Raw genomic sequence first — 25,757 nt, 5'->3', positions numbered from 1 at the left:
CAATGCAGCGTGTGCCTGGCTGTGGCAATGCAAGGGAACTCTGTCTTACCTGTTCAGGAGAGTCTGCCCGGCGGCGGTGACTGAGCACGGGGGGCTCCTGGCTGAGCTGTGGAAGGCTTCGCTGAGGTAACAGGGGCTTATACTGAGGCTCACTTGCGGGGGACTGTAAACAAGGCCGGGGCAGAGGGCGCCCCCTGGCGGTGCAGGAGGCGGGCAGGTGGGAGGGGCGCTGACGCCGCCGCCCCGCCTTTAGGCCTCTCCGCCAGCGCGTGAGGACGCCGCCCGCCTTCGCCGCCAGGGGTCGCGGCTGCGGGGCGGTGGCAATGGCGGGCGGGGAGGGGGCGGCGGCGGCGGCGGCTGCTGCTGCTGAGGGGGGCGAAGCCGGGAAGGGCGGCAGCTACGACGGCAAGTGCGTGTTCTGCAGGATCGCCCGCCGCCAGGAGCCGGGCACGGCGCTGCTCTCCTCCGAGGTGGGTCAGGGGCGTCCCGCGGGCGGAGCGCCGGGAGCCACCGCCCCCGAGCTCTCCCGTGGGTGCCGGTCCCCCGCTGGAAGCGGTGGGGCTCTCGTTGGCCTGTGCGGGCGGCGGTTGTTCGTTACCGGTTCTTACCGGAGAACGTAGCGCTGGCTGCCGCCATGTTGGTGCGGGGACAGCCCCCGCGTCAGTCGCGGTGCGGCTCGGCACCGCGGCCCGCGGGGAGGGTGGTGCGCCGGGGAGCGGGAGAGGGCTGAGGGAGCAGTTTGAGAACGAGAGATCGAAGCCTGAGACTGGGCCTTGAGGCGGCCGCCTGCTGCCGGCCCTGCCTTTCTTCCACCCTCTCAGCCCGGGCCGCCAGGTCGGGAAGGACCTGGCTTCGGAGGGCTTGGAGGGTCTGGGGTAGTGCTGAGGGACCTCGGCTCTTCTGTGCAGATCGGAGGGAAATGTCGGTCAGAAGGAAAACACTGCCAGCCTTGAAGGTCGGCACAACAGCTGGAAACCTGACACGGAGGCGTCCTGGCTGCAGGTCAGCTGGGGACACAAATCCCCCTTACAGGCTTTTCTGGAGGCTAGCTCCAAAACCGTGAAGGTTTTTGCTAGCTACTTCACATAGTCTGTTAAGTATAGTATTGATGTGGGGAATGTGGACTTTGCTATCTACTCTTTGCTGATACCCTCGTCCTAATCAATTTAATGTCTTTGCATCTTTTTTTAGTATGAAGACCTTACTTGCTTTAGGGATTGCAGACCTGGAGCTCCCCACCACTATCTGGTGGTGCCGGTGGAACACATGGGAAACTGCAAAACACTGAAGAAAGAACACATACCTTTAGGTAAGAGTGCAAGTGTCTGTTCAAAGGAAAATAATTTCACACAGCCTTAAATAGTGTGTTGTCAAGTAAATTATGCCTCTGAGCATCATTTGGTTGAGGATGTAAACACGGAAATAGATGGTACGAGTCAGTGCAGGCAGACACTTGCCCTTGCTGGGAGCTTCATGTACTATTCTAGAGTAGCACGTTTTTTATGCCATGTTAGAAAAACATAGCACTACTGTATGAAGTCTTTTTTGTTTGCATGGAGTAGAGATGCCTCTGCACTTTCCTGTAACTGCAGCTTTATTTTTAAAGCATTTATGTGACACTTTATTACATATTCTTAGGCATATGCGCAATTTTGTATTACATTTAAAATACAGCAGAATTTTATTAAATGTATGTTTCAAAACAAGTGTTATGTTATTTTTCAGGGAAAAAGGGAGTGAGAGAAAAAAGATACGGTTTTCCAATAAACTTCAATAATTTTTGAAAAAATAGTTATAAAACTCTGAAGCTATGATTTATTGTTAATAGGCTTCTTTTTCATGGTTTTTTTTTTTTTTTCCTTAAGAAAACATTGTCCTGTAATTTGTTTCACAAGAAATGCCTATCTAAGTGTGTTGAGTAACAGGAAAAACTACAGCACGTATGTGCATGAAGAGATTCCACCTCAGGGAAACTTACAGGTGGTACAAGAAAAAAAGAGTTATAGTTGTGTGTTGCAAATTTTGCATTACTGTATTTTACTTTTAACCATAGGGTAGCTTTCTCCAGAAGAGAACTTCTATATGCTTCAAGACAATTCCTTAGACTTGCCTTAGTGTTGCTTCTTTTCTCAGTGATACAGTCATGAAACGTCCTAGTAATAAATAGTACTGACTGTTTTGTTTTAATTTAAGTTCGTGTACCATCTCTGAAACTTCCCAACTTACGCCAGGCTGCCCAGGATCAAAGTCCTGTAGCTGTGTAGAGATATAACACTGGAATTAGTGTAAATGTCGTAATTCTGACCAGTCCGTATTTGTTACTTTTTTTCATGAGGATGTGGTGATGGCATGGCTTTGTATAAAGTTCTTAGGATAATATAACACTTAAGAGCATGGGTAGTGTGGGAATTGGTTACAGTGGCAATTTTCGTGTCAATCATTGCACATTGCACAACACCATCTTGGCAGTCTTTGATTGCGAGTAGCTGTCATGTTTGTATCTTGAAAAAAATGTTTGTGATCTTAGTGTAATCAGTTTGTTGAAGTTAATATTGTGGAGAGTAGCATTTTAAAAAATCACTTGACATATGATGTGTAAAATACTACTTAAACATTAATTAAAATTTATTTGTGTTTAACAGTGAAGAGAATGATGGAAGTTGGAAAAGCTGTCCTCCAGAGAAATAATTTTAGTGACTTGAATGATGTAAGGTATGTAATGGAAACCTGTGTTTATTATGGGTTTTTTACTTTCCAGAATGCTATTTTAGAGGTGGTGCAACAAGTACAGTGTGATTTAGTGAAGAAATCTGGTCTGCATTCACTTATTGCATGGATTCTCAAGTAGAATATGCTGGTATTCAATTTTTTTTTTCTGATTAATTTCCAGCTCAGATTATGTTCCAACTCAGATCCTTTCCTGACCACATCTTGGGATAGGGAGGGCACTACAAACAACTTACCTAAAAGGCTGCTCTTTATGTACAAGCTGAAAATATGCTCTAAGTCCTAGATTCCAGAAGAGAAGTAAACTTTGAACTGTTCAAGCAGGGCACTGTGTTGTGCTTCAGTCATATCTGCATTCATTTGATTTCAGTGCTGCACCCTTTAGTTTAAACTGAATAGTATAGGGGGCTGGGCCTTCATGAGTAAAATAGGTAGAAACTACATTAATCTATAGTGACACTTGGCTTTCCAGATGAAAACTAGATATAATACATTTAAGATACATTTTATTTTTAAACCTTCTTTTAATCAAAATGTGTCTTAAATACAGAGATGTGAAGGAGGAGGTCAGTGGGCTCTTGAAAAGGTTCCCTGAAAGCATAATGAAAGGTATATTATTGTTCCTACCATTATGTACAAGGAAAGTGCCATGAGTTGTTAATTTATTTGCTCATGTTAAAGAACTTACAATGTTACACTTCTTCTTGAATTAACATTACCAGTATTTCATTACTTGTTTTCCTTTTCTGAAGAATGGGTTTTCACTGGCCTCCATTCTGCTCAATCTCTCACTTGCATCTTCACGTCCTGGCCCCAGCCAGCCAGCTAGGATTCTTATCCAGACTCTTTTACAGAATCAATTCCTACTGGTTTATCACGGTAAGTGTAATGCAGGTGAGCTTTTCGATAGGTTTTCAATTGCAAGCTGAAAATATGATGTCTTTCGAACATTTTAACTACATGCAGAGTTTCTTAGAATAGCTTTTTGCATTACTGTAATTGTTATGCATATTTTGCAGTAACTATTTGAAAAAATCTAATGGTAAAACCCTTCGTGTTTATGCTTGTTAAGGGGAATGGAGTGCCTGTACCATTAGCAGCAAGCAGTACAGTAGTTCTGGATCTAATATATAGCTGAGGTTAATGCGATGTGCTTCTGAGAACATTTTGTAAATATTTGCTCTTTAATTTGAAAGGATATGTACAAATGTGATGGGCTGTTGTGCATACACCCTGGTTCATGCAATTTAGGTGAAAACGTCCACCTAATGATTGCTTTTATCAGGTCACATGGGTTTTGTCCTCTTGACATCTTTAAATTAAAACAAGTGCCTGCTTTACAAAAACATGGTTTGTAGTGATTTTTGTCAGTACAGAAAAGCAGTAAGACTGAACTGGTACTAACTATATTCACTTTGAAAATATCTCTCTCAAGGACTAAAGCCTACTCTCACTGCTTTGATACAGCAAAGAACTTGTCCTTGCGATGTAGCTACAGCATCCCTGTGTATTGTAAAATTCAGTTTTACTTGGGTTTGAAATGTGTTCTGCTTTCCCTTTAGTCAAAGCATACAGGTGTAGTTACTGAACAGATCCAGCTCTTAAAAACATAAAGCATTATGCAGCCATGGGAACTCTCTGGAGTGTCACCTGTCCTCACTCAGCACTGTGAATTGTCTGGCATTGTGAACTTGGACACTTCAGGATATGTTTTACAGAACAGTCAGATGCTTTATGCCAAATGAGATGTATAATTTATTTGTCCTTGCACAACAAGGTAGAAAATACAGCTTTTGAGGATACCTGGAGAATCGGCATTGCTTTCTGTCCTCATATTTCATTCTCTCAGGGGGCAGTTACAGTAGCTTCTCTTTCTAAGAGATGTAACTCACAAAGTTCTGTTGCAAGCAGGGTGATGCTTTTGCTTCTTGCCATGGAAGGTCTGATCTAGTGTTGAGGTGGAGAACTAGATGGCAGGGGGATTGGAACTACATGATCTTAAGGTCCCTTCCAACCCAAACCATTCTACAATAGGCCCAGTTTGGCCTGCTAGAACAACACTGGCAGGCCAGTGTTGTCTTTCTGCCCCGAGCCTTTCTGAGGGCTGTCTGGGCTGCTGCTGTTAAATATACAAGATACAGTTGTGCCAGTTACGTGCTACATGAATAAATAACTACATGGTGAGAAAATTATGTGTGAGCATGGTTCTGTAACCAGAGAATGGATGTGTATCTTGTGACATGAACCACATATGTGAATGCACTCCATCCCTCAGCAACGTATGTGGCTAGTGTACAGCTTGTTGGATGATGGGAGGCCACAACACCCCGTCTCCCAAAGAATTCCAGTTCTCAGAGCTTGGTTGTTCTGGGCGCTGCTGTCTTCTGAGGTCTTTAAAACCACACAGCTTTATATGCTTATTTATTTGCTTAAGCATCCTCTGACTTTCGTAGGTTCTGTTTTCTGGTGGCCATTAGGGAGTTTGATGGAAACTGAAAGAGTCTGCTGTTTAAAGCAGTCATTGTATTCTGCTTGTTTTATGCTTTGTCTGCAAAAATGAAAAGTAAATGCTCTGTCAGTGTCACTGTTTTTAAAATAGAATTTTCAGTAAACTGAAGATCCATGGTGTAGTTAATGCATTGCTTTCTCTGTTTCATAGGCTGAACAACTGATTGAGCGACTGCAAACTGAAAATGCTACCAGCTGAAAGCACTCTTAGCCTTGTGTCGCCAGCCAGTTTGTTCTTCGGCTTTGGCCTCTGCTTTAAGGTTGCATAGTTTGATGTTGCCAATAATAAACCAGGATAAAAAAAAAAAAGAGCTTTAGTTCCTTATGAGGAAATACACACAGAATGTGTAGCTGCCAACCTAAGTTTCCCATTTGGATACTTAGTCTATGTACTTCTCTGACAATAAGGCGATATATTTTAATTATAATTTTGTATTTGTGTATATGCATACATAATACATACACACACATAGGCACACATGCAGAGAACTTTCCCCAGTAAAAGGCAGGTATAGCAACATTCAAATGGCACAAGTTAACTACTAACAGCATGTACATGATAACAAAAGGGATATTTGTTGTGGGATCAAGCTTTTATTTTGAAGCAGCGTTGTTCTAGGATTGCAATTAACATTTAAGTTTCCACCTGTATTTGTATAATATGCTAGTTATGCCTAGTGATTAGTTAGTACATGCTGAAAGAACACTACTAATTTTCTGATGCTAAACCACTTTAATATATTACCTGTCTTGCATGACAGTGCCAATGTTAGTACAATAGGTGCCCAAGATGTCATAACGCTATATAACATAGAACATAGTTGAAGTGTCTGTGTAAGTGGTTGTATTTTGAACTTAAAGGTTGTTTCCCTCTTACTTACACAATATTTGAAAATTGTTTACAAAAATGTGAAGAGTTCAAGAGGAGTTGATTTAATATACTGTTCTTCTGTGTGATAATAGAAAAAATAATCCAAATTTTTAGATGGTTCTGATATTGTTCCTCCTGGAAGTTCCTTGGAGATTACTCATGCCTTGGCTAAGTTTGCATTCTAAATGAAGTCCTAAGAGAAGTGTGTCTTGAGTGGAGTGAGTATGTGGCAGTCTTGCTAATAGCAATGTGATTTGAATTTGGGATAGCAGGGACTGAGCCCAGAATTAGAACAAGCTGGGATGCTTAAGGAATCTGCTGAACATTTTGCCTTTGCTGTATGGCTCTAATGAGTAACACTAGTGCTCTGCTTTTCAATACCATATTAAGGCAGACTGGAAAGTCAGACCTCCAGAATACACGGGGTGGATTTTCCTTCACAGAGCGTATCTCTCAGTACCCAAGTGTCCTGGGTTTACCAGGAGCCATTTTGCTCCTTCTTAGTAACTGGTGCAAGCTCTGTGTTTTGACTTCCAGCCCGGCTAAAAACAAGTTAGTCAAGTGCCCTTGGCTAATGCATTTAGATGCAGTTGAGGTGTTGGTGGTCTGTTGCACCTGCAAGCTTCCCTGAACGGTATCTGCTCAGTGTTCTTCACTGATCCAGCACCTGTTGCCTTAGTTGTACAATGTATTGTAATATTCTTACAGTGAACTATATGTAATACTTGAGAAAGTTCACATCCTTCTGAATATCAATATTTTCTACTCGGAAGAGTTTACACCTCTTTTCTGTAAGACTTTCTTCCTAATGTCTTGTTATTCTTACTGGTGGGCACTCATACGTCATTTGCACGCCTTTATGGTTTAAATTTGTAACATCAGGTAGGAAGAGTGAATTAAAGCCACTGAACTTTGACTGCTTGTGTGCAACAGATGAGGAGGTTTGAGCTGGCTCCTAGCTTTGTGAAATATCTGAACTCTAAGATCTTTCAAGAGTTATGTGTATGTGTTCTGATCTGTAATTAATTTATGTGACTGTACTTAACTGTGACTTGATATTTAAAGTACTGACATGAACTGTTGTCAAAAAGGATTAATAAACAGAATAAATGCTAATCTTGGAATGATCTTCCAGTGTAGTGGAAGACCTGACTGTGGGGTTGGCCCTGGATAGCCCTTTGCTTAGTCTTCAAACCCAGTATGTCTCCCAGAATAGGAAAAGCAGAAGTGAAAAAGCTCATGGGTCAAGATAAAGGCAGTTTAATAAGTGAAGGAAAGAGGAATGAAATAAAACAAGCTTTATGATGCAAAGGTAATCCGTCATGACCTCCCACAAGCAGGCCAGTAGCAATGGCTGCCTCCACCCCCAAAAGACCTCTCTCTTGTATGGTGTGGAATATCCCTGCTGGTCAGTTTGTTTCACGTGTGCAGGCTTTTTGCACACTGGAGGAGCAGAGTGGGGAAAAAGAGAAGGCCTTGATGCTGCAAGCAATGCTCAGCAATAACCACACATGTGTTAAGCAGCACCGTTTCTGTCACCAACCCAAAACGTAGTGCCTTACAGGCTGCTCTGAGGAAAACTATTTCCATCCCAGACAGACCCAGTATGTTCTGAAATGTACACACAAGCACAAAGGTCAACTTCTATGTCTTCCATTTGAGAAGAGTCCTAGTAATGACAGTAAGACTGAAAAGGTACAAATCAGGATACAATCTAGCTTCCAAACTTTTACTGATGAGCAAGATAGGGAATTCAGCTTGTTCTGACAGCAGCAGACAGGCCTCAAATCGGCTCAAACAACAAAGCATTAAACAAGACACATTAATTACTGAGATGGATGTTCAGTATCTGATTAGTGTTTTTAAGCGTAGAACTGTTTTTCCATTTTCTTTCTATATTGACAACCATTCTTGCACTCAGCAGATAATTTTTTTAATTAGGCTAAGAAATACTTTATGAAAAGCCTAATGCTTCGAGTATCACTCAGAATTCCTGGCTAGCCCCTGGAAGAGGTGGTGAGCAGACACCGTTAACTGGCACTCTCTCCTACAGCAGCATTATTAACATAATTTTAAAACTTCCAAAATCATCTGCAGCACAAAGAGCAATAAAACTGTCGGAGCATGAACTGGGCAGCTCTTACTTTCCAGGAGCCTGGAGAAGCAAAGTGAAGTTGTTTAGCCAGTGCTGCTGGCTCTGTTGTTCTTTGATCCAGTATTAGCTGTCCTGAGAAAAGCTGCTTTTTTGACTACAAGTTTAGGAAAGACAAAGGTTTGTTTGTGCTTTTTTGTTCAATTGTTTTGCATAAATTCTCAACCTAATTTGAACCCAGAGAATAAAGCTTTTACACTGAAGTACTAACTGCCCCTCTGAGATGATGAAATGGATACACAGACAGCACTGTTAAATGTAGAATAAAAAGTTTATGTTTTGACTAAGGACAGCATTTACCATGTGATTAAACTGGTAACTAGTCCTCAAGGCAATCTGAAGTTATCTTAAGTGTGAGTGGTAAACAAAAGCATAAAAATTGGAGCAAACCAGTGAAAATCGCTTTTGAAATCTGACAAACTTGGAAACATAAAAATTCATTTGCTGTCATTGCAGTCTGATGTGCAACATTTATTGAAGTGCTCTAAGTGCCTTCAGTGCTTGACAAAATACAGATAATCCCCATACAGTGTACAGTCTAAACCAGCTGCAGAATTCACAGGCTTCAAGTGGCAGAAGAGGAAAAGACCACTGAGGGAGCTTGTCACAAAGAAATTTAGGAGAGATTTGAAGAGCTGAAAGTTACTCGGTAGAGCAAGAACACCTTTTAGAAGGTCAGAGTTTACTCACTACTCCAGATAAGCTGTAATACTAGAAAACTTCTAATACTAGAAATACTAGAAATAATTTACTAAATTCTGTTCCACTTACTCTAATGGGAGCCTGTTACAAAAACAGTTGCCTGTTGAAAGTTTAAATTCCTGTCTCATCTGTAGATGCTTGTCTGATCTCCTCCTCTTCCTCACAGATGAGGAAGAATTACTGTGTTAAACTTGTGAACTGGTAGCTAAATTGAGTCATGTGCATTCAATATGATGCATTTGTGACTAAAGTCTTCAGGAGTAGTTTCTTATTCTGGAGTGTACTAGCGGACAAGCTGACCAATTGTATTATCTACCTTCTAGACTTCTTCTGAAATATTGGCTATTGCTGGAAGCAGGAGATTGGACCGCATGCTGCCCCAGTCTGTCAGCTTGGTGTTCATAAACATTGGATGGGCACATAGAAAGATCTCAGTCACTCTACAGAGAATATTCATCTAAAGTTGCAGGAAACTTGGACGTATAATTCTTAAAAAAAAATCCGTTCCTCTATAAATAATGTTTTTTTATAACAAGCCTTGGTTTTATTCAAAATACCATGATAGGGCAAGCTTTTTTTAGTTGCTTATGATGTGGGTAAGACCACTTCATTAGGGCTTACTCTGCTTGTTTGTTTTGATCAGAGGTGTGCTTAAAGCTCTAGCTGTACTCAAGTGATATTTAAACCAATCAGCAGCAGGAGAGTGCAGCAGAGGCCATGTAAGAATCGAACGCTAACTACTTACATGGCACTGGAAGCTTAGATTCCTGACATTTAACCATTTGAGCCAGCCTTAATTAAGAACTAGTGAGTATACATGAGCTGGACTTCCATCTTATGGTGCTCAGGCTACACAGCCTGCCTCAAGTGTGTGTCTTTTAATGTATCATTTGTACAGTATCTAGTAATGTATTGTTTTTCCTGCTACTGCCATCCTGTTAGTGAGCTGGTGTCATCTGAACCACCTGATACTGCTTCTTGCAAGCTATGAGCTAATGCTATGTCAGAACTGACTGGATTCCAAAATTGTTAAACGACCTGCATTCCATAGTTGTATTGTAAAAAGTGTGATTTGTTTTGAAATCAAAATATATGTACAGACTTTATCTAATGGGAGCCAAAATCCACTGAGGTGCACTCGTGTCATTTGGGCAACAAAGACTGTTCCAGCAACAACGCATTTTAAATGTGTTAAGTTCACAAATTCTATTTCTCGTTTTCAGCTGCAAGACAAGGATTTGTTCAGGAAGAAGGAGTGGATTGGAAAACTAAGGGAACACACGCCAGCAATGCCTAGTGCAGTACATATTCCCCAGTTTCCAACATGGTAAAACTGGTAAAATTACGTGGCGATTCAGACCCATCCTTTGTTTCCCCATGCATGCTCTACCTGCATCTGATTCCCCTGTCCACTTATTTCAGCACATTAATTTCTTCCTTTTTTTCTACTTTCATTGTCTTTTCACTAGGAGAAGGAGGCAGAGGGATAATGAGATCTTTATTTTTATTTGCTTAGTCAAAGGCTTATTTTGATACAAATCCCCATTGGATGAAAATGTCAATACAAAAAACCACTCTTTTAGGCTTTTTGCAAGAAAATTATTCGTTTGTATAAATAACATCAAATAATCTACCACTTTTATCAAGTTCATAATTTAATTTCAACATCCTTTTGAGGCAAGAGAATATCTGGCTTTAAAGATCCATCAAGTAGTGTAGTTAACACCACATAAAAGCTTTTATTTACCCTGCTAAGAATATATATTTTATATATATGTTTTATATTTGTATTTCTAATAATACAGTTTTCTTGGTGTGAACTATCGTATATAGAGCTCCCAATTATTTTTAATAGCATTATTACAACTATCATACATAACCAATCTTTTGGTTTTGTTTTTAGCATAGAAAAAGTTCCCCCAAAATAGCCCTGAACGAATCATTTTTCAGTCACCTTTCAGTCTCAGCTTTAACTAGCTGATCATTTTTTCTCCCAGTTTGGAAAACTCACAACTGTGCTCTGAAAGCACAGCTCCACCACAGATAAATAAGGTATGAGACTGCACCACTAAACTTCTATTTATGCATTTGGCACTACAGGGTCTCTACTCTCCTTCTCTTGCAAACAACAGTGCTAGATTTCTGGTTTTTCCTCATGAACACACAGTGCCCTAATATACTATGAACAACAGTTTCTGTTGTCCTTCACATCACTTGTTTTTTGTGGCACCCTACCTTCAATGAAGAGGTATAGCTGAATTCACCAAAAAAGGCTGCAGAACTTTCTGATTTTCTACAGTCTCACACAGCATTAGAAGAACAGAATAGGTAAAAAAGGTGTGAGATACAGAGGAAAAAGAAGAGGAGACACGGAAGGTCTGGAAAAGATACGATGATCAAGAACAGACTATTAAATACCAGGAGCAGTGCATGTCTCCAAAACACATGCGAGATGCAACTCATTTAGGAACCATCAAATACCCTTGCTGTGATATTTCTGGAAATTTGGGAATTTTCATACTTCATGAATAGCATTTCCATATTCAGTATCACCACGTAAAAATAACCTAAATTTTGCTATGTACTGTGCTGTTTTTTTGAAGAAGTATATGAGCTCCCATGAAGGTTTCCAACTCCATGTTTTACAAATCAAAGTCCCACACACAGTATTTCCCAGCCCACAAGAATCAGTACTGTATGGCAGCAAGTTCGTAATTTATATTTTCTGTAACCTAAAGCAGTAAGCCAGCAGAGTTATGTGAAGAACCGTGGTATATTTGGTAGCGGATGATAACAATGAAAGGACAATCCAATGGCAGTGTGATGGGTTAGTTCATTATTTATGGTTTCTGTCCAAATCTCTACCATTTTTACAAAAGTATCTTTTTCACCCACTTTCTCTCCTGCTCATGTCCCAGTAAGTAGCTGAGCTGGAATTCTGTAATGAAAACCTCTTTAAAGATGTTATCTAGATACATTTTTACAATGGAACCATGCAGAATTCATTAGATGACAAAGCCTTACTCTAGTAAAGTGATGATCACACCATCATCTTTTCCTTGCCAAAGCATTTCACCTTCAAAATGAACCAGACCATGTTTTCTGGCTCTTAACAAGATTCCTACTACTTTATTGGAAATAGTCACGTACGTCTCAAACAGCTGCCCGAATGTTACACTCACATGTCCATCTTCTCCCACCTCTCCAATGCTTTTGATGATCAAGCACAGCTCTTCCACTTCCTTACCCACGTGTGACTGAGCATCTTTCCCTCTCTGCTCTGTCCGAGACCCTTCAGGGGGTCTTCCGTAGGTAGGATCTCCTCTGTGAGTATGTACAGGTTTAGATGCAAGCCTGTCCTCACTGCTGAATGGGTTCTTTCTCTGATACTCAATGTGATCCTCTGCCCAGGTCTGCCAACTTTTCCTCAAGTCACCCACCACACTGGTAGCTTTAGCACTCTGCCCTTTATCTTCTTCCATTTCTTGAAAATGTTTTATGGCACTCAAGCAGGAAAAAAATCAATGGCTGGTTTAACTGTGGTTCCTGGGTGTGCTGTCAGCTGTGAAGCGAAAACAACAAATCAGCCTGATAATTTTTGGAACAGTTTTGCCCAAGTGAGAAGCAAGGCTGCTGAAAAACTTGTTAAACGTCTGAAGATTTTGTTAAGTCCACCCATAATTTTACAGCAGTGAAGAAAGTAGAAGTGATTCAGGTGAAATTCAGAGTAATTTTGTAATACAGGGCAGTAAGTTACAGGTTATAGGGTGTACCACCAGTCCCACACCTTCATGCAACACAAATGTAGTGCAGTACTTACTCTTCATGCAATGATGCCTTTTAAAGAACTTTATCCTTACCCCCGGCAGCCCTGCAGACTTCTAAAACAACCTGCCACTGTGCTGGCTGACCTGTTCAGCACAGTCTTACTGACAGGCGAGAGAGCAAACCATTCTGCAAGAGGCACCAACCCATAGGCAGGACTGGGCAGCCTTTCTCCTGCCTGCACACTGATTAAAGGTGGACAAACCCACACTGTGCTGATGAGGTTCCCAGACACGATGGAAGTTATTATCCGCAGAAAACAGTATCTAGAGCTGTAATGCCAATATGTGGTGGGACCAGGGGGATTTTGCTCATCAGGCACTGAAGAGAGAAGTAAAAATCCAGTTAGTGAGCTTGGCACCGTCTGCAATGCCCTACTTAGTGAAGAAAACCAAATCAGAATAGATAGTTCTCCCTTAAAAGGCTGTGCTGCCCAGCCATGTCTGACTACTAAAACCTAAAGGCAGGAAGCTGGCAAGGGAGCCACTACGCATGGAATTATGAGTACTTCAACTATCTGTGCAGTATGTAATTATTCTGATTAATTAGGGACAGACTTTCATATGTACCTATAGAGATCCAAATGTGTTATAACCACTTATTTGATGGATTGTATCCTTCACCTGTTGGAATAGACACATTAGTTTCTGTACAGCACATTAGTAGAGCTGCTACTTTTCTTAACAGCTACTCAGAAATAAAATAGAGGATTAGTGCTGGCTTTTCTATGGGGAAATAGACAGAAATACAATTTCTGAACAATTTAATAACTGAATTATAGATTAGGTATGCCTATTTTAAAAGCATTGTGGGTTTTTTTGGTAAGGTTTCTTATTTGCCTATATACATATGTAGCTGCTGTTGCATGTGAACCCCATGAGCAGCGACAGAGCTCTTCCAGAGTTCCCCAGCAGAATATGTGATTTTCAGTCAAACAACACTCATGATGCCTTTGAGTCTAGAAAAGTGCATGGGGTGAGCTGGAGATGGCAACACAATGGCTGCAAAAGATGACAAAGAACAACAAGCTGCCGCACGCATGAAGTAACAGCTTTTCATTCATAGACCTCCCCTTTTAAACTGAAACTCATGACTGCCATATGATCCTGTTGTTATATTTTTTTGTGAGAAGAGGGTGGTTAATTCTAGCTTCCTGGATAAATCTGAATTTGACTAATCACATTTTGCATCCTTAAAATTCCCTTGAAGGCTAAAAAAAGTACTTTTTGTCTTCCTTTCCCTCCCTAAACCAGCTATGTAATGTTGTCAACATGACTCCCCAAACCCATACTAACAAACTATATGATTCTCCTCAGTGGCAGTACAGGTCTGTATGTTAGGTTTACAAACACAGCATCTAAAAAGCACTTTGTTTTTATGTCAGAATCAAATACTCCGCAAGTCTTACTTATTAACATACATACACTTCCAAATTGTGCTGAGCAGCACATAAAGACTGCCAGCGATTTTGCATGGATCCTCAAGACAAAAGCAGGAAAAAACAGGACTTCACTTAAATTCTCTGGAAAACAGTATCACTGTAAAACTGAGGCATTCACCTTCTGAGAGCAGACAGCAGTGTTCTCTAGATAAAGTAAGAAAGTCTCAAAGCGATTCAGATTAAACTGTACTAATAATACTCTCTTCTACGGGGTTTCTAAAATGGGAGCTATACATCTAAGATATTTAAAGGGAGACAGATTGGAAAAATAAAAGCAGACTTCTTCCACTACATGTCTTTCAGCAATCCCAAGGTTTTGGAAGCAACCTCAGACACATGGGATTTGTCAGCAGTTCAGTGTTGCTGGGTCTCTGCACTCAGCTGCTGAGGTGAGCAATTCTGATCCATACCTACCTCTTTCTCTTCTAGGAAAGTCCACATTTAGATTGTTTTCTTGTCAATGGTCACAGCTAAAGCTTCACAGCAAGCCTGAGTTTTGATTACTGCAGGAAAACAGCACAGGAGAAGCTGCAGGACGAGATTACGGAGGGCCACGTAGAACAATGCCCATGCAGGGCTCACAGATCATGAGCAAAATCTTAGCCATAGGAAAAAAAAAGGCTGTTCAAAAATCAGCACAGAAAATACAGAACATGAATTCAGCGCTGAGCTGGCCTTGTCCTAATAAAAAGCTTAGCGAAATCTGGATAAGACAAACTTTTCAGCTCAACTTAACAGGGAGGGCAGTGAGTGTAGGATTATAGCTAGCAAGTCTAAATGTTAATAAACCAACAGAGGCAATATAAAGACCTGTTTGGTTACTTTGAACCCCTGCTGGGCAGTCACATCTCTCTCTGTCCCTTTACCGGGAATGTGTGTGTGTCTCTATCTGCTCTTACCCGGCCGACCTCCCTCCCCTGGAAAAACGGACGTGACCCCTTTGGCGCCTGTTAATTCTTGGTGTCACTGACGACCTGCTCTACCGTGCGAAGGCTCCGCCCGGGGCAGGCGAGGCCGCAGCTGCGCGGACAAGGGTGCACGGCCCGAAACGGCAGCCTTCCCCCGTCACTAGTACACATGTATTTATTTACTGCTTTACACGCCGGTACCGCTGCACTTACACGTGACGTACGGTAAGAAAAGAGTGAGGAGGAGGTGAAATAAGCAGTAATTAAGATCGAGAGCCGTACTTTATCCCGTCCCCCGCGCCTAGGCTCTAGTCTCCGCAGCGGGCGGAGCCGCACAACGAACTCTGTGGCTCCCATCCCCCTTACCGGTGACTGTGGTGGGGCTGGCAACACCACCTCCCCCCGAGGCGGGCAGGCTCCTCCCGTCGCTCCCGCCCCTCTCCGGCTGCCGCCGCGGCGCTGGGCCCGCCGGGCCGCGCATGCGGTGTGGGGAGGCGGGGAATGGCTGGACATGGAGCTGGCGGCTGTATCGCTGCGGCGGTATCTCCTGCTGCTGGCGCAGGAGCACCTCGAGTTCCGCCTGCCGGTGAGCACCTCGCGGGGTCGGGGCTGGGCCCTGGGGGCCGGGGGAGCCTCTGCCCTCGGGAGCAGCCCCGGGCGTGCCCGGCAAGTGGCCGGTCCCGGTGGGGCCTCGCCTCCTGCCCGCCCCGCTTGTCTTGGGAGCGCCTGCGGCTGCCGGGCGAAGGGCGCCCGGGGCCTTTCGCTCTCCGCGTCCTGTGTCAGGCGGTCCTGGGCGCGGGGCTGCCCCTCCTGCCTTCAGCCGTAGCGGAAGGTAGCTTCCTCCTCCTGCTTCAGCCTCCGTGGAGAGCCGCTTCACGGTGCCCGTAAGGCAGGACTTTCCTTGCCGCTTTTAAGAGCCTTTGGAACTAGGAGAGATTGGGAGCAAAGTACCAGGGTCTTCAGATCAGAAATGGAAACTGATAGGGAAAACTTTGTTTACAGAAATGCTTTTAAGGTCTTGTGGTGACTTCTTTTTTTTTTTTTTAAACTATGTAGCTGCTCCCACTAGCATAGTGTGGGTACATAAATGGTTGGTGTGGCCCTGGCAACAGGTGAGATCCTCTCTGACCCAGTCACTGATGGAGCTGTGTGGGGCAGAAGGGTCCAGATGCCTTTATTGGGGTGCAGCTAGGATGGGGCTTCCCTGAAATCTCTGCCTCAAAGGCCGGGAGCTAATGGAGGTCTCCAGTGCCTTGGCTGGAGTCCTGGTCACAAGCCACTCTCCTCAGAAGTCTTACTGGCGACACCGAGGGCTGCTCGCTTCTGGCTTTCGATCCTGAGTGTTGCTTTCCCTGTGGTCAGAAGGCTTTGCGCCACCCTGGCTGACACAGGACCAGTGAGCAGACCCTGTGTGGTAGGATAGCAGCACACATGGTGCGGGAGCCAGCAGGTCCTGCTGCCTCGAGGACTGCAGTCTGCTTGCCGTGGACATGTTTATGCCTCTTGGCTGCAAATTTTGGGGTGCAGAGTTTGTTCGCTGTCACTAAATCAGTTTTATCTTACTGAGCGGTGTTCACAGAAATCATGTAAAACAGGAAAAGTAACATCTGAAGCTCCCTGCTATTCTTTGTGAGGTCCTGGTGGTTTTTCTGTGCCCTTGGTGAATGTCTAGTTTAATGTAACAATGTATGGGTTTATAAGAAAACCCTCTGATTTGTGAATTTAGCTTATGATTTATTTTTTTCCCAGGATGACTTACCGTGTTACTACACTAAGAAAATTTTGGTACCCTAAGTACTCCACTAGGCACCATCTTCAAGAGCTAGTAATAAGATATCCAGGGTAGTTTGCTGTTGTTTAAAGTAGTGCTGAAATGCAGAGTTATTTTGTTAGAATTGGTAGGTCATCCTTACACGTTTTTAAATACCTTCATGTGTGTTGCATAATTTGTTTTCATTATTTTTCATGCTTTTGTGCATAATTTTTTTTTTACTGTCTGCTTTGTGGGACTGCAACACAAGTTTGTTTATGATCAAACCAGTTTTTCTTTAGGCAAAGTCTTTAAGTAAAAAAAAGATGATCCGTATGTAACATAGCAAGTTTTTTTTTTTTTTTCTCATGAAGGCTGTAGTTCTATTTGGTTGTTCCAGGAGCTCCATTTCCCTTTTCTTGTACTCTGGTGACCTGCTGAGCTACACATCTGGCTTTGTAATGAGCAGCGTTAGGGACCTGATTTGTCTGAAACTGAATGAAACAAGCAAGGATCCAGCTGCCTGATCTCCAGCTCTAGCACACATGCATATGGGATACAAGAGGCCTGCTTTTCTTCTGGTGATGGTGCTGGATCACAACAGCACAAGGTGTTTGTTGAAACCGACGTTTGTGGTTAAGTGTCTGTAGGATGAAGTTCCATATTTCTTATTTTTTAGTCGGTAGGAAACTGTGCTCCATAGTCAGGGGTTTCTCTTTGGGTAGATCAGATACTGAGGGCTGACATCGGGCATCCTGATTCTTTTTCCAGCACAGAGTGTCTCTGATGGACAGGTGGTGCATGTCAGATGTTCACTTACCAGTATTTTCTGGCAGATCTGTTCCGGTGCTTTACTGTCTTTACTTTTGTAAGGATCTTCCCAACCTCTCATCCACAGCACAGAAGCCAGTGCTCTCATCTCCTCTTAGTAAATGTCAAAAATATTACTTTATCAGCAACCTTTAGGTGTGTAGAGGTCATGTTTGCATTTCTTTCCAAGCCTTTTCTCACAGGTCGTGATTTTTATGCTTTTCTTTCTTGTCACTTTGGTGTAGCTAATATTACCAGTAGTGTGTGGAGATGCCACTGATATGTGTAAAATCTCAGGTGCTCTTGCTATCCCAGTACCATACAATGAAATAGCTGTGCATAAACTTCTATTCTCTTGGAGCAGACCTCCTTCCAGTGTTTTGGTATGTCCTTTCTATGCAAATGGAAACAAATAAGGCAATGTCAGTTTCATTTGCAAATCTAACAATGCTCAATTTTGTTTACTTTGGAAAAGTAATGATTTAATTTACTTGAGGAAAGACATCTATGGAAGAAAACTGTTGAGATACCCATAAAGCCAAGAGGTAACAGAAAAGGAATTGATGCTCAGTGCTGGGCCTGGCCCTGGGTCAGTATTACTGGTGAGACATGGCTTTTACATGAAAGTCCAAAAAATATTTGAAGAATAGAATAATTTTGTAAGAGAAATGTTGTGAGAGACTGTTTTTTCAGGAGAGTCTAATTTTTTTTTCAGTTCATGGGCAGTACGTAAGAACTGAATTTAATTGTGAATCTCTGCTCTGTCCACACATCTATGTTGAGTGTTTCACTGTCAGTTCCCACAGTTAGTTGATAATAAAAACTGTTCATTCTTCTGTTGCTCTCGCTAATGTTTTGCTTATAATCCCTATGGAGATCACCATCTGCATTAAGATTTATGGCATGCTGATTTTGTTTTCCCTTTTCCTTTCTTTGAAACATTAATTAATGCTTCTAAAAGCTGACCATTATATTTTCACTTTAGGAAATAAAATCTTTGCTCTCACTTCACGGTGGACAGTTCAGCGGTGAGCAGGAAATTCATGTAAATGTAAGTGAACTTAATATTTTACTTGAGTGCAGGTATGATGTGCAAGTATGGTTTTTTTGTAGTATTTTTATTAAATGTGGGTAGCTGAATAAATTTGGAATTTTCTGAGGGAAATAAGGAATCTTCCAAAACTAAGCAATTCTCAAATTCAGTAAAGACTCAGGACTGAGTAAAAGGTGCATGAAATGCACCTCAGGATGGCTTAAATTCACAGTGTGACAGGAAGCAGTGCCACCTGCTGGGAGGCTCTCCTGCCTTCTCGGAATATCCGAGCCGCGAAATCATTCAGCAGTGGTTTGAATTTAGTGTTTGACTAAATCAGTGAGGCAGTGTATCTGGAAGAGTGAAGCTAGGAAGCTCTATGATTCTGGTCTTCGTGCTTATTACTGAGTTTTACTTACCGCTTGTGCGTAATGAGGTATTTTGAGTCTTTAGAGGATGGATAAGCTAGAGAAGCATAAATAATAGATTTTACCAGTCAAAGATGTGGTGGGAAAATGAAATACCTACTAATTTCTCAGACACTGAAGCCAAGTATACATATTTGTCTCGAATTAAAAGTTTTATTCTCATGTTCTCTGCACAGTTCACCTGTTTATCTATTTTTAAAATCTTCAGCATGCATATTCTGTTTTTATAGATCAGAATTGTGTAGTTGTGTAACTCATGTGAGATCCTCCAGCTTGGTATTTGCCTCAGTTATCTTCTCTTTATTTCAGTCTCCATTTTGGATTCTCAGTATTCCTTCAGAAGAGATGGCAAGGGGACTGATGAAACGGACAGTATGTGCAAAGTAAGAGGTGAAAAATCTTGTAAATGGTAATGAAGGCAGTGGAAAGTTGTTCATATATATATATGTATATAAAATTAGTACTAATTTTGTATAGAGTCTTAAGCAGTCTTTAATTACCTCTAGAACTGAGAAGGCATTACTGGAGCCTATAGGATTGATTGTGTAGCATGCCCATTCTCTTTACTTAGTGTACAGTCAGTGCAGGGTCTTGAAATGGTGTTCTTCACTGCAGAGCCAGTACTTGACCTGTAGTGTCAGTGTTTTAGTTGCCTTGAGTACTGTTTAGTTACTGGCTTGTTTTAAAATATGTCTGGAATGAAAAGATAAACCTAGTGATATGTAAAAAAAAAAAAAAAAAAAAAAAATCCTGTTTGGAAGGGAAAGGTTGTGGACCTTCCTAGTGCTGGTATCTGAGCCCTCAGCCCAGACTGCTGCAGCAGAGGTCTTTCTAGAAAATTCAAGGCCACAGGAATATGCCACAGTGTGATTGCTTCAGCTGCTTTTGGTCCTTTTTAGAGGTGTCTCAATAACATGCTTTCTGCTGAGGCTTGAGAGATACCTCAGAGGTATAGTTCAGAATGAGAAGCAACATGACTGTGGTATGGCTCTGTGACCATACTAAGTCTGTGCTGTCCTGTTCAGAGTTAGTTTGGATGCCTTTGCGCAGTGTCGCATGGTCCCTGTTGTGTGCTGTTTGTGTCAGGTGTTCAGTTTTACCTACAATGACTTGGTCTGTCAACTCTTGCCTAAAGAAACCCCATGTATACAAAATTGTTGTTATGACAGTATGTTTCTGATGGAGAAAAGCTGTAGTGTACTTCAAAAAGCAGCCATAGATGTCTAAAGAAGTTTGCAGATGCTCCATATGCCATCCTCTCTCAGCTAATGTATGCTTACCTGATGTAGAAAGCATAACAGGTCCAGATTTTTCTTACTGACCTACTACTGGCCGTGGGGAGAGATGTTCATTTTAGAGTAAGATTGTTGAAGCATCTCCATTGCATTGCTAATAAAAATTAGGAGTTCTGAAGTATACATTTATCTAAACAAAATCTTCCCAACATTCTGTGTTGTGTTTGTTTTTTTTTCCCTCCCCAAATACACATGTAAGTGTAGAAGTAGGAAGCAGGCCTGTTAGAAGAGTTTCTCCAACAGCTGAATAAAATTAAATGATTCAGTTCTCTGATAGCCTATGCTGTCAGCATTTTTGTTGCTTTATCTATAAATATAGCTTAAATTCTCACAGTAGATTAATCAGATGCTTTAATAAAAAAAATAGACACTGCAAAAAAGTACTCTCTTTTTCAGGGTAGGGTGCAGGTTAGAAATATAGCCTTAATTTATTCAGGAAAGGAGTACTTTAACAAAATTATCACGGCTTTGGTATCTGTTAGTGTCACTTAGTAAAATGTAGTTCTGTTGTTTTTGTTTGAGTGAGCTAAATCTTTGAACATTCTTTGAAAAGGTGCTCCATAGCATTCCAGTCCTTAAAGACTGTGTTTATAGCATGTTGCAAATGCGCATATGAGTGTCTAACAACAAATGCAGTGACATTAGGATTCCTGCACTAAAAGGGTTATTTTTTCTTTGATATGGAAAGGCCACTTGGTTGGGATATTTGAATGCTGGGGGAGAGGTCTGTGGTGTTAGCCTTCATTACAGTAGCATCAGTTCTCTCATTGTCAAGGCAATACTTAAAGCTGACATTAAGTAAACAGACAAAATAAGATGACAGTATTTCAACATCTCAAAATGGGACAGAACCTCTGAGATGTGAAACTGCGTCTTGCATGTAGTGACCATTTGTGTTACTCCAGGGCAGCAAAACACTGTAAGTCTGCTCTTGACCTTTTTCAGCCTTTGCTTACCTCATCAAATTGGTAGGTGTAAATGAATTTTGTCTTGTTTGCTGATACCACCGTGTGCTAGAAAAAGGTCTGGTGATAGCCAAAGGTACTAAGACTGAAATTTACCTTTTAGTACATGTTACCAAACAAAAAAGCATAATTGAAATATCACCTTGGGAATAAAATTGTGTGTCCTGTTAAGAACAAAACCTAAGCATGTGCTAAGAGTTAAATACTGAATTTCAGCAGTTCATGAAGCAAAGCCTAAGTACATTGTCCAAGAAGATTAAAAGGAAGAAGTGTCTGTAAGGTATTTTTGTCCCTCCACATTACTGCACTCTTAAACTTTGTAATTTCAGATCTATATTTGAGCTGTGGGGTCATGGAAGATCTGCAGGAGAGCTCTATGCATCTTTGAAGAACTATCCAGTGGACAAGATGGTATGGTTATAAAGCATGTGGATAAAATGGTTCCTTACTCATAGCACATTTTGGTTCGGAAGGGATCTCAAAGATCATCTAGTTCTACTCCCCTGCCACAGGCAAGGACACCTTCCACTAGATCAGGTTGCTCAAAGCCCTGTTCAACCTGGCCTTGGGCACTTCCAGGATGAGGCAGCCATAACTTCACTGGGCAACCTGTGCCAGTGCCTCAGCACCCTCACAGAAATTAAAGGATTTCTTCCTAATATCTAATCTAAATCAATCCTCTGTCAGTTTAAAGCCATTCCCCCTTGCCCTGTCACTCTATGCCCTTGTAAAAAGTCTCTCTCCAGCTCTCCTATTGGCCTGCTTTAAGCACTGGAAGCTCCTCTGAGGCCTCCCTGGAGCCTTCTCCAGGTTAAACAAGGCCAGCTGTCTCAGCCTGTCTTCACAGGAGACGTGCTCCAGCTCTCTGATCATCCTCTTGGACCTCCTCTGTACTTGCTCCAGCAGGTTCATCTCCTTACGTTGGCGGGCCCCAGAGCTGAACCCTGAGATGGAGTCTCATGAGAACAGAGGGGTAAAATCACTGCCCTTGACCTGCTGGCCTCACTCTTTTTAATGCAGGCCAGGATACTGTTGATTTCCCGGTTGCAAGCAGACACTGAAGCTGGCTCATGCAGACCTTCTCATCAGCCAACACTCCCAAGACCTTCTCCTCAGCACTGCTCTCAATAAGTTCTCTGCCCAGCCTGTAACTGTGCCTAGAATTGTCCTGACCCAGGTACAGGACCTTGCACTTATTGAGCTTAATGAGGTTGGCCCATCTCTCAAGCATGTCAAGGTCCCTCTGGATGGCATCCCTACCCTCCAGGATATCAGCCAAACCACACAGCTTGGTGTCATCAGCAAACTTGCTGAGGGTGCACTCAATCCCACTGTCCATGTCACCAACAAAGATGCTGAACAAGACCGGTCCCAGTACTGACCACTGAGGAATACCACTTATCACCATTCTCAGACTTTGAACTGCTGACCACAACTCTTTGAGTGTGGCCGTCCAGCCAATTCGTTGTCCACCATGTGTCCACCCATCAAATCTATGCCTCTCCAGTTTAGAAACAAGGATGTTGTGCAGGACAGTGTCAAACACTTTGCACATGTTCAGGTAGATGACATCAGTTGCTCTGTTCCTATCCAACAATGCCATAGCTCCATTGTAGAATTGTAGAATGACCAGATTCGTCATTAAAAATGTGGTAATAGCACTGAAGCTGTACAAATGAAAGTGTCTTTGCTTCTTTTTCAGCTTCCATATCTGCAGTCAGACTCTACTTACAAAATATGTATTCATACATTTAACAAAACCCTGACCCAAGCACAGAAAATAAAAAAGATAGATGTAAGTAGATGTTTAAGAAATCTTTGACATTTAATTTCATCTGTTCATGTTGTTCTTAACTCCATGCTGTTTATTTAATTTTTGTTTTCCTGAAGGTCTTAACGCAGTTTAGAGCTTATGTCTAGTAAGCTCTAAATGAGATCTTTGTGTCTGAATTAACATTCCCTCAAAATTCACTACTTTGTTTTGTTGTTGGTTTTTTTTTTTTTTCTCTGAACATACCACGTAAGGCATATGTAAAGACAAATATCACTTCTGGTTTCAGCCCAGTGTCCTGGGAAACTAAAGCTTATTGCCCAGAGCCATAGGATTCAAGTGGCTAGCGTTAGGTGCTCGGTGTTTAGAAAATCTGTTACTTGATCTCCATCTTAGGTGTTTATTGTTGTAGAATGTAGAACAAGTGACTTAAGTTGCAAGCTGTGGGCTGTGTGCTGATTTTCTCTTCTGTCCTTATGCTCCTGTCTACGCTTGTGCTCTCCTAACTATATCAGTATTTTAATTAGACTGTTTTTCTAAATTACTGTTAGTTTTTGCTCTTCCATGTTTTATTTTAGCACCTATTTAGGCTATGTACTTAATTTACTGAGACCAAAATTATCTGTATTCGTAGTAGCTGCCCTTTCCTGTTTGTTCAGTTTTTGTGTACATGAAATAATGCTGAGTGTGTGAATTGGTGTAGCTGCACATTACTGAAATTTTAAATTCCACTCTTCATCATCACTGCAACTTGAAAATTGTATAATTAATATGTACAGCTCATTTATTCTAAAGTTGGATTCTGTTCAGTTAATAAAAAACATAGTTCCTGATATCTAATCCTTAATCATTAGAGCTGTCTTTAGTTACAAGAGAAGTGATTTTGTAAATCCAGAGAAAATTGAGAATGTATCATATTCACAACTGTGGGTTTTTTTTTTCCCTTTTAGTTTTTTTTGGGGGTGCATCTTTAAAAGGTTTGAACCTGTTACTTTTTTATTCTGTTTTATTTTGTTGCACAGGCCCTTGAATTTCTGCCATTCAAAGGAAAAGTAAATTTAAAGAAACCAGAACACATCTTTTGGATTTTAGAAGATTATGGAATGGACCCTAATAATGTTCCAGAAGAGCCTTTTCACCTCTATTTTGGTAGATGGGTACGTGAGTATGCTTGCTTCAGTTCTTGTGAGCTGTTAGATGTCTGCTTATATATGTATCTAAGACCTGACAGTGATTTTTAAATGCTTCAACAGATTGCAGATGGCCAAAGAGAACTTATTGAGTCCTACAGTGTAAAAAGGAGACACTTCATTGGAAACACGAGCATGGATGCCTGCCTGTCTTTCATTATGGCAAACCATGGGAGAGTAAAACCCAATGATGTTGTATATGATCCATTTGTGGGAACAGGTATGTATTTGTTTTTTTTTTCTACTGGTGGGAAAAACTGGGAGATTGTGTTACTGTTTGCACCACACTTTTCCTGGTGCAGTGGCTTCTGGTGCTCGACTAGTAATTGAGATGATACAAAAGCAAAATGGTGATTCTAAAATTAATGTTTTGTTAACTTGAAAGGGATTTTGGGGGAAGGAGACCAACTTCAGAAAATGTAAGCAGTTTGTTTTACACTTCTGATAAAGTAATACAGTGAAGACAGACTTAAGTAACGTGTCTTAAAACACCAGTTTGTGGTTGTCACGGTCTGCTTAAGGCAGCCAAGTGACCAAAAACTGGTATTTGGCTAGAGTGCTCCCTGCAGCTACTTTCAGAATGTTACAAGGAGCAGCATTTGTGGAGGTGGCTTTTTAGAGGAGTGCTGAGGGCACTTCTGAGCATATAACACAATATGGCAATAGTTAGGTCATAGCATTCAAGATAGCGATCACCTCCTTGTACCATCACGTCTGGTCTTCAGGATAATATTGCTCACCCAAGGTATTCGCCCCCAGCTGAACTTTTCCTGGTTGAGCCAGGAGGGGGAGCTCTTATTCCACATATTAGTCTGTGTGTGGCATAGACGCGCTTTTTGCCTAAGGGAAACTCAGCTATTTGTAGGTGAAATAGAAGATCTATTGTGTCAGCTCCTGCCGTTTAATCATACAAGTGTATATTGTGTTAAGCTACTGATAGTAGTATCTCCAAAAGCATAACAAAGGCTATGTTTCTGACCTGGATTTGCTAGACTTTGATTAAGAAGGTGACATGTGAGACATGTACAATGAAAAATACTTACATTAATGGGAGGATGAAGAGAATTTGCTGTGGAAATCACTGCAAAGAAGTTAGGGGGAGAGAGGACAACACTACAGTGTCACTAATAGGACAAATTCATATTAGTATGTGGCTTCTTTATACCATAGAAAACAGACCAGGGATATAATCTTTTCAGAAACATGAGGTTCCTGTGAACTGTATGTTTTTATCTTAAATTTTTGTTCATTTATGACCTGGTTTTTTACATGCACCATAATGTCTTACAAAATTTCCTCCTCTTTGTTCTTGTGTTCCTTGTAGATGGGTAGTACTCTTTGAAAGGTTGAGGAAAGTCCTCTGCCTCTTTTCTAAGCAGCT

At 41.6% G+C, this 25,757-nt stretch overlaps 1 protein-coding gene and 1 long non-coding RNA gene across 7 annotated transcripts in view; one reads left to right on the top strand and one right to left on the bottom strand.

Moving 5' to 3' along the window:
- Positions 1 to 265: 265 nt before the first annotated feature.
- LOC136015235 (tRNA (guanine(10)-N2)-methyltransferase homolog) overlaps positions 266 to 25,757 on the top strand; it is a 42,591-nt gene continuing 17,099 nt past the window's right edge. The window contains exons 1-10 of one of the 4 annotated variants that reach the window (XM_065680938.1): positions 266 to 470; positions 1,192 to 1,309; positions 2,643 to 2,712; positions 3,480 to 3,606; positions 18,680 to 18,745; positions 19,465 to 19,538; positions 21,745 to 21,826; positions 23,118 to 23,210; positions 24,209 to 24,343; positions 24,440 to 24,596. In XM_065680938.1, the coding sequence (XP_065537010.1) occupies positions 324 to 470; positions 1,192 to 1,309; positions 2,643 to 2,712; positions 3,480 to 3,606; positions 18,680 to 18,745; positions 19,465 to 19,538; positions 21,745 to 21,826; positions 23,118 to 23,210; positions 24,209 to 24,343; positions 24,440 to 24,596 (1,069 nt within the window). In that variant the 5' untranslated portion in view covers positions 266 to 323. Of the gene's footprint in view, positions 471 to 1,191; positions 1,310 to 2,642; positions 2,713 to 3,479; positions 3,607 to 14,597; positions 14,616 to 15,592; positions 15,721 to 18,679; positions 18,746 to 19,464; positions 19,539 to 21,744; positions 21,827 to 23,117; positions 23,211 to 24,208; positions 24,344 to 24,439; positions 24,597 to 25,757 lie in introns of those variants that run through there. The other 3 variants (XM_065680937.1, XM_065680935.1, XM_065680936.1) reach the window with 3 other exon arrangements.
- LOC136015236 (uncharacterized) lies at positions 7,351 to 15,829 on the bottom strand. 3 transcript variants are annotated; one of them, XR_010613110.1, is made up of 4 exons: positions 15,501 to 15,829; positions 14,641 to 14,729; positions 13,355 to 13,408; positions 7,351 to 13,106 (listed from the first exon to the last, which is right to left on the bottom strand). It is a non-coding gene; the product is annotated as an uncharacterized LOC136015236 (long non-coding RNA). The 3 variants fall into 3 exon arrangements; XR_010613112.1 differs by lacking the exon at positions 15,501 to 15,829 and adding an exon at positions 15,417 to 15,496; XR_010613111.1 differs by lacking the exon at positions 13,355 to 13,408.

The sequence above is a fragment of the Lathamus discolor genome, chromosome 5 (assembly GCF_037157495.1).
Source record: "Lathamus discolor isolate bLatDis1 chromosome 5, bLatDis1.hap1, whole genome shotgun sequence".
Lineage (NCBI taxonomy): Eukaryota > Metazoa > Chordata > Aves > Psittaciformes > Psittacidae > Lathamus > Lathamus discolor.
The sequence above is the reverse complement of the archived record's forward strand: the minus strand, read 5'-3'. Positions and strand labels throughout refer to the sequence as shown.